General features: G+C 49.0%; 1 protein-coding gene across 4 annotated transcripts in view; it reads right to left on the bottom strand.

Annotated features, from left to right (window-relative positions):
• Window positions 1-1,124, bottom strand: part of irak1 (interleukin-1 receptor-associated kinase 1) — a 14,243-nt gene extending 13,119 nt beyond the window's left edge. For 2 of the 4 annotated variants that reach the window (XM_044210719.1, XM_044210720.1), the window contains exon 1: window positions 778-1,124. In XM_044210719.1, coding sequence (XP_044066654.1) covers window positions 778-889 — 112 coding nt within the window. In that variant the 5' untranslated portion in view covers window positions 890-1,124. Of the gene's footprint in view, window positions 1-534; window positions 654-777 lie in introns of all 4 variants that reach the window. The other 2 variants (XM_044210721.1, XM_044210718.1) reach the window with 2 other exon arrangements.
• Between the last annotated feature and the right edge of the window lie 7,606 nt (window positions 1,125-8,730).

Raw genomic sequence — 8,730 nt, 5'->3', positions numbered from 1 at the left:
GGCAGGCAGAGAGACAGACAGGCAGGCAGAGAGACAGGCAGGCAGACAGACAGGCAGACAGAGAGACAGGCAGGCAGACAGACAGGCAGAGACAGGCAGAGACAGGCAGAGAGACAGGCAGAGAGACAGACAGGCAGGCAGAGAGACAGGCAGGCAGACAGACAGACAGAGAGACAGACAGACAGGCAGACAGACAGAGAGACAGACAGGCAGACAGAGAGACAGACAGGCAGAGAGACAGGCAGAGAGACAGACCAGCTTTCAAACAGGGAAAACAAAACAGAAGTTTTCCATAAAGGTAGAAAACAAAAACCAGGACCACCAGGACCGCGCACTGTAAACCCTGTGGGACTGTAAACCCTGTGGGACTGTAAACCCCCGACCCCCCTCTGACCCGAGACAGTCAGCTAATGAATGAACCCGGCTCTGAGCGGACCCCTGCACAGGGACCGCCGGCATCCTTTAGGACCAAAAGCCTCAGTCCACCGGACCATGACTCTCAGCAAACACTGATGCATTCAGGGACTCACACACCTGGTCTACTGGGGGTCTTGGTCCTGTGTAGGAGGGCTGGGGGCCTCTTACGAGTCTGTGTCCGGGGGCCCGGGTCTCATGTGTCCTCGGCTTGCTGATATAGTTTCACATGACAGAATCTAAAGTTGGGATTAACTGTTAATAACAACCAGACTCATGGCCCCCCCACAGACCCCACACCCTCCCCTCCTCCGGCTCCACGTTAGCCGTCAGCAGACCCCGTTAGTTCTGGTTCTGACTCACCGAAGCGAGTCCAGTCCAGGTCCGACAGTCCGTCCATGAGCAGGCAGAACTCCCAGAGGACGGAGGGCGGCAGCTCGTAGAGAAACCGTCCCCTCGGGTCTCCTGCCGACATGTTTTTACTGGAACTGGCTGAAGTTACCTCACTCTGAAGCTAACAGGCTAACGGCTAACAGCGACCCGCCGCAGTGTGGGGGGGGGGACGTTCACACCGGGACCGGGATCACTCCGTCACACCAGAACAGTCCGGATCGAACCCGTTCAAAACTTTAAAAACTCTGTAAAATGTCAGCAGTTCGGCTCCTGCGCTGCTTCCGCCCGCCGCCGCGCAAGCGCACTGCAATAAGAGCCGCTTCCGGTGGCAGACCGCGCAAATAAGAGCACGATGAGCTCGCTTCTTTAACTGCTGCCACAGTCACGAGTAAACACATGCTAATGGTTTCTAATGGTCTGCGAAGTAACTACAGCTGTCAAATAAATGTAGTGAAGTAGAAAGAAAAGAGTATAAAGTAGCTTAACATGCAAACACGAGTAAGGTTTCTTTACTTTGTGCCTCTGCTACACACTTCATTAAAAGCCATTCATTCATTCATTTTTCCCAACTTTAATAATAATAATAATACTGATGCTGAAAGAGAAGAGCACACAAACAGGAAGTTCATCACACAAACAGTCAGCAGCAACAGAAAGAAGAGCCGGCTGAGGGGAAATAAATGCTTTAACACGTGAAGTAAACACAATGAAACAGGCAGCAGGTAACTTCTTCCTGTCGCTCACACACGCTGTATTTCTGAGAGGCAGCAAACGGTGGATTCAGACAATTTGTAGATTCAAAATTTAACCATCAAAATATGTAAATTGACAATTTCTTGACTCCAAATCAATAAAACAGTAAGGCAGTCTAGACCTATAGCAGCAGAACTAAGGGATGGTTCAGGACTCACCTGAGCCAGCCCTAACTATAAGCTTTATCAAAGAGGAAAGTCTTAAGCCTACTCTTAAATGTGGAGATGGTGTCTGCCTCCCGAACCCAAACTGGGACCTGGTTCCACAGGAGAGGAGCTTGATACCTGAAGGCTCTGGCTCCCGGTCTACTTTTGGAGACTCTAGGAACCACAAGTAACCCTGCATCCTGGGAGCACAGTGTTCCAGTCGGGTAATAAGGTACTATGAGCTCTTTAAGATACGATGGTGCCTGACCATTAAGAGCTTTGTAGGTGAAGAGAAGGATTTTAAACTCTATTCTGGATTCTACAGGAGCCAGTGCAGAGAAGCTAATATTGGAGAGATATGATCTCTTTTCCTGGTTCTTGTCAGTACACGTGCTGCAGCATTCTGGATCAACTGGAGAGTCTTAAGGGACTTATTCAGCAGCCGGATAATAAGGAACTGCAGTAGTCCAGCCTGGAAGTAACAAATGCATGGACTAGTTTTTCGGCATCATTTTGAGACAGGATGTGATGATTTTCGCAATGTCACATAGGTGAAAGAAGGCAGTCCTTGAAGTTTGTTCCATGTGGGAGTTAAAGGATAAATCCTGATCAAAGATAACTCAGAGGTTCCTTACGGTGCTGCTGGAGGCCAGGGCAATGCCATCTAGAGTAACTATATCTGTAGATAATGTGTCTCAGAGGTGTTTAGAACTAATATTATAATGTTATAATAATATGTATGTATAACATGTCCATTATTTTATGGTGACGGTGGCACATTGCTCTTGCTGTGTCGCTCTGCAGCGTCACTTCGTGGACGTTCAGCTGCATGTCTGTATCTGAGTTAAACTGCTCCTGTACAGTTTCTATATTTCTCTATTCTCATTTTTATTTTATAGACTTTTAATTATTATTATCATTAGAACTTATTTCTGTCTGTGCTGCTGTGCCACTGAATCTCCCCTCTGGGGATCAATAAAGGGTTATCTGAGCTGATTACATCATATGAAGGTATGCAGCTCATTAATGAAAGTGAAATATGGGAAGTCTGAACGACGTCACAGTGAAAAACCAGATGAGGAAGACGTTATTTCTGCTGGTTTCAGAAAGTGCAGCCTGTGCAGCTCAGATTTCACAGTGCAGGAAAGAACGGGATGACTCGGACTTCCTCCTCTGACGTCAGGCGGGATCCAGCGGGGCAGCTAAGTCCTCGTTCATCGAAATGAGCCCGTGTTCGGCCGCGGCGTGAAGTTCAGCAACAAAATCACAGAAAAATGATGATTCAATAAAAAGCACAGATGTCAAAACAATCCTAATAATAAACCCCGAGTGAACAAAGTTGCAGCCTTTGGTTTCCAGACGTTTCTGACTCGGCGTCAGAGCGCCGCGGCTCTGAAACTCACGTCCTTCCGGAGACGTTTCGGTGGCTGAATTTTGCTTCGTGAAATCATCTTCACACTCTGCAGGAGATGATTGACAGGTTATTGATCTGTAAATATATATTTTCCTCTCCATCGTGGGTCCAGGTGTGAGTCAGGTGACCAGAGTGCACGCTGGGTATTTGCACACGTGTGTTTAAATGTTGACGTGTTTGTTCAGGCCACTGCGTCTGTGGGGGCTTTTATTTTTGTAAAGGAAGTGCTGTGGCCTCTGCGCTCGCGCTGAAGTGACTCACTTCCCCGTTTGAACCAACGCAAGCGTGAAAGTCTTCCTGGCATCTGACATCACAGACTGTGCGTCAGCGGGGACCCTCCCCCCGCGCACTCACAGCTTCCTGTGTTTGTGGCTGCTGAGCAGCGCCTGAACGCACCGCTGTTCAGTGAGGTGATCTGCGGAGCGAGGACACGTTGGCCCTGTGAGGACATTTTGTCCGGCTCTTGTTACTTCAGAGGACGGTTTGAAGGTTCAGACTTGGTTTTAAGCTTCAGGTTAGAACCAGGTTTAGGATCAGTTGAGGGGGAGGCAGGGGTCCTCAGTCCTCAGCAGGGTCCTCAGTCCTCAGTCCTCAGCAGGTCCTCAGTCCTCAGCAGGGTCCTCAATCCTCAGCAGGGTCCTCAGTCCTCAGTCCTCAGCAGGTCCTCAGTCCTCAGTCCTCAGCAGGTCCTCAGTCCTCAGCAGGGTCCTCAATCCTCAGCAGGGTCCTCAGTCCTCAGCAGGTACTCAGTCCTCAGCAGGTCCTCAGTCCTCAGTCCTCAGCAGGTCCTCAGTCCTCAGTCCTCAGCAGGGTCCTCAGTCCTCAGCAGGTACTCAGCAGGGTCCTCAGTACTCAGCAGGTCCTCAGTCCTCAGCAGGTCCTCAGTCCTCAGTAGGTCCTCAGTAGGTCCTCAGTCCTCAGCAGGGTCCTCAGTCCTCAGCAGGTCCTCAGTCCTCAGTCCTCAGCAGGTCCTCAGTCCTCAGCAGGTCCTCAGTCCTCAGTCCTCAGCAGGTCCTCAGTCCTCAGCAGGGTCCTCAATCCTCAGCAGGGTCCTCAGTCCTCAGTCCTCAGCAGGTCCTCAGTCCTCAGTCCTCAGCAGGTCCTCAGTCCTCAGCAGGTCCTCAGTCCTCAGTCCTCAGCAGGTCCTCAGTCCTCAGCAGGGTCCTCAATCCTCAGCAGGGTCCTCAGTCCTCAGTCCTCAGCAGGTCCTCAGTCCTCAGCAGGTACTCAGTCCTCAGCAGGTCCTCAGTCCTCAGTCCTCAGCAGGTCCTCAGTCCTCAGCAGGGTCCTCAGTCCTCAGCAGGTACTCAGCAGGGTCCTCAGTACTCAGCAGGTCCTCAGTCCTCAGCAGGTCCTCAGTCCTCAGTAGGTCCTCAGTCCTCAGTCCTCAGCAGGGTCCTCAGTCCTCAGCAGGGTCCTCAGTCCTCAGCAGGTACTCAGCAGGGTCCTCAGTACTCAGCAGGTCCTCAGTCCTCAGCAGGTACTCAGCAGGGTCCTCAGTACTCAGCAGGTCCTCAGTCCTCAGTAGGTCCTCAGTCCTCAGTCCTCAGCAGGGTCCTCAGTCCTCAGCAGGGTCCTCAGTCCTCAGCAGGTACTCAGCAGGGTCCTCAGTACTCAGCAGGTCCTCAGTCCTCAGCAGGGTCCTCAGTCCTCAGTCCTCAGCAGGTCCTCAGTCCTCAGCATGTCCTCAGTTCTCAGCAGGGTCCTCAGTCCTCAGTCCTCAGCAGGTCCTCAGTCCTCAGCAGGTCCTCAGTCCTCAGTCCTCAGCAGGTACTCAGCAGGGTCCTCAGTCCTCAGCAGGGTCCTCAGTACTCAGCAGGTCCTCAGTCCTCAGTCCTCAGCAGGTCCTCAGTCCTCAGTCCTCAGCAGGTCCTCAGTCCTCAGCAGGTACTCAGTCCTCAGTCCTCAGCAGGGTCCTCAGTCCTCAGCAGGTCCTCAGCAGGTCCTCAGTCTCAGTCCTCAGCAGGGTCCTCAGTCCTCAGCAGGGTCCTCAGTCCTCAGTCCTCAGCAGGTCCTCAGCAGGTCCTCAGTCCTCAGCAGGTCCTCAGCAGGTCCTCAGTCTCAGTCCTCAGCAGGTCCTCAGTCCTCAGTCCTCAGCAGGTCCTCAGCAGGTCCTCAGTCCTCAGCAGGTCCTCAGTCCTCAGTCCTCAGCAGGTCCTCAGTCCTCAGCAGGTCCTCAGCAGGTCCTCAGTCCTCAGCAGGTCCTCAGTCCTCAGTCCTCAGCAGGTCCTCAGCAGGTCCTCAGTCCTCAGCAGGTCCTCAGTCCTCAGCAGGTCCTCAGTCCTCAGTCCTCAGCAGGTCCTCAGCAGGTCCTCAGTCCTCAGCAGGTCCTCAGCAGGTCCTCAGTCCTCAGTCCTCAGCAGGTCCTCAGTCCTCAGTCCTCAGCAGGTCCTCAGCAGGTCGTCAGCAGGTCCTCAGTCTCAGTCCTCAGCAGGTCCTCAGCAGGTCCTCAGTCCTCAGCAGGTCCTCAGCAGGTCCTCAGTCCTCAGTCTCAGTCCTCAGCAGGTCCTCAGTCCTCAGCAGGTCCTCAGTCCTCAGCAGGTCCTCAGCAGGTCCTCAGTCCTCAGCAGGTTCTCAGTCCTCAGTCCTCAGCAGGTCCTCAGCAGGTCCTCAGCAGGTCCTCAGTCCTCAGTCCTCAGCAGGTCCTCAGCAGGTCCTCAGCAGGTCCTCAGTCTCAGTCCTCTGTACACTCAGTTGTTTATTTTGCATTAGCGAATGTTTAAAAGTATTTGCAACAGTTTTACTTCACGTTTTCTTCTTCAGCTCTCTGATGTTACTTTTCTAAGAACTAAAACTAAAACTAACTCTTTGTACGTGAACCTAGCGAGTCAAGATTCTGATTCAAGAGTAAAACAGATTTTTATAACTTCTGCTAACATCATTTGGCACAAACTGACCATGTGAATCTGTGTTTAAGTGAAAAAGCCTGAATGAACGTTCTGGCACCACGGTGAAACTGCAGTAATGGCAAACGAACAGAAATGCACGCACCTCTGTACCGTTAGTGTTGTTTATCACAGATGGTGATGTGTTTGAATCTTTACCCCTCGTTTCTTTGTGGACGGTGTCTTCAGTAAGAAGATGGGGCAGACGGCAGGCAGCCTGAGAGGCAAAACCCAGGAGAAAATGAGTCTATTTTTATAAGACCGAAGGAGACTCACATGAGTGCATCAACATCTTTATCAAGTCCTCTCTTGTGTGGATGATTGGAGACAGTCAGAGGACGCTGTGTACAGAGACCAGTAGGAATCAGTGACAGTGAGGAGGACATGTCCATGATGCTGTCTGTGTCTGTCCTGTCTGTGTCTGTTCTGTTTGTGTCTGTCCTGTTAAAGACGTGGAGTTAAGACCCACAGGAGACTTGTTCATTTAAATTAACATTATGATTCATCTGTGTTGTTTAAACAGCCCAGTAAACACGACACAGCAGTATTACATGTCAAACATGACACAGCAGTATTACTGAAGTACTGTAATAGTGTAGTACTGTAGTACTGTAGTAGTGTAGTACTGTAGTAGTGTAGTACTGTAGTACTGTAGTACTGTAGTAGTAATAGTGGTAGTGGCAAAAGTATTATTAGCATTGGTATATATTTATTAACTTTTTTGTTTCCACGTGTTGTCCTGTTAATGTTCTGTCTTTTGTCTTGCAACAAAGGAACTCAATCAATCAATCAATCAATAAAAAGGGGTGTGGTCTGGCATCAAGTGGTGACGGTTTAGGTTAAGGGTCAGGAAGTGCATTGTGTCAATGAGGGTCCTCACAAGTACAGAAAGACAGACTTGTGTGTTTGGTTTTCTCCTGTGGACACGGACCAGATGAACACTTCAGGGCGGGACGTTGCAGTTTGGCCCTGCTGACCCCCCAGACCTGCTGCCCTCTGTGTGTCAGGAGGCATGCCTCCTGGTCCAGAACCCACAGAGACCCAGAAACCAGAAAACAGGACCACCATGCCTTTGTAGTACTCAATTAGTCTTTGATGAAACACAACTTTATTTAAGAACATGAACCATGTGAACTATTATCAGACAGGGGCCCTCTATAGACCAGGGGCCCTCTATATACCAGGGACCAGGGGCCCTCTATAGACCAGGGGCCCTCTATATACCAGGGACCAGGGGCCCTCTATAGACCAGGGCCTGAAGATCCGGTTATAATGCAGAATATGTTTTAATATCTGTATCAAATAAAGCAAATGCCAAAACAAAGGAGTAAATAAAAGCTGAGTGAACTTGAACAGCTCTCTCTGCTGCCGCCTGCTGGTTCAACAGGTCACTGATCAGACTGTTAGTGTCCCTGAACACACCTGGACCTGGAACAGAGATCTCAGTTCGGTTCCTGGTTAATCAGACGCACGCGGAGATAATTATGTAACGTTTAGGAGTTAAATGAGCTGAAACTTAAATTTCAGAGTTCAATAAGACACAGCGAAGAACTGAATCTCTTATTTGACTGCTAAATAATAATAAATGCTGATCCTGAGTCTGTGTTAGCGTCATGTTAAAATCATACTTCAACTTGTTTTTCCTGACTCTCTGTTAACTTACTGCTTTTCTAACAAGGACACAATGGAAATAAGCCTTCAGCTATTATGTTTCTAATTGTCTTCTAATGATCTTTATTATTGTCAGATAAATGCAGCAGGAGCCTTTCTCACTGACCTGCAATAATGAGAATAAAATGTAGCCATTTTACGTTTCTGCAAACCACAGATACGTTGAATGTCTATGTTTTAATACCTATATTACATATCATGTCAGCATTTCTATAATACCTATCGTATGGAAAGTGACGTAGTTCAGATGATATCCTCTAAGGAAGACTTCCATATGTGGAGGTGAGGTGGAGGGGAGGTTGATGGAGTGATCGGTAGTCAGATGGTTGGAAGACCCATGTTCGAGTCAACTGTTAGCTTCCCGGCTACAAACTGGACATTTGTAGCCATTTTTGTGGCGACAAAACCTGGTATTTTAACCCAAATCATGATATTTTCCAAAGCCTAACCAAGTCGTTTCTGTGCCTGAACATAACCAGACCTTAACCACAGCGTTCGAAACGTAGAGATTCAATGATCCGTGGTTTGCAGGAAGTAAAACGGCTACATTTTATTTTGGCTATTGGGTTGTAATTATCATGCTGTTTCCTTGGTAGGCTTGGCTATCAAAACAAAACATTTCAAACAAAAACATTTCCTCATCTAAGCCATCAACCTGTCTCTTAGACCCCAACTATGCTGCCTAAAGAAGTTTTACCCTTAGTTGGCACCTCTTTACTGGATATGATCAATCTGTCTTTATTAACAGGCTATGTCCCACAATCCTTTAAAGTAGCTGTAATTAAACAGCTTCTTAAAAAGCCCACTCTTGATCCAGGGGTTTTAGCCAACTATAGACCTATATCTGACCTTCCCTTTCTCTCTACGATCCTTGAGAAAGCAGTCGCCGATCAGTTGTGTGACTTTCTAAATAAGACGGTGTCGTCCCTCATTCGTCCAGGATTGTTCCATCGTAGAAAAGGTTTCAGTCGTAGTCGTCTGGACACTGTTTTTAGAATCAAGACGTTTCGGCTCCCATCCGGAAGTCATTCTCAATTGTGAAAATGGTCTGAGA

The sequence above is a fragment of the Siniperca chuatsi genome, linkage group LG10, assembly GCF_020085105.1.
Source record: "Siniperca chuatsi isolate FFG_IHB_CAS linkage group LG10, ASM2008510v1, whole genome shotgun sequence".
Classification (NCBI taxonomy): Eukaryota; Metazoa; Chordata; class Actinopteri; order Centrarchiformes; family Sinipercidae; genus Siniperca; species Siniperca chuatsi.
Note: the sequence above shows the minus strand (reverse complement) of the source record. Positions and strands in the feature narration are given on the sequence as shown.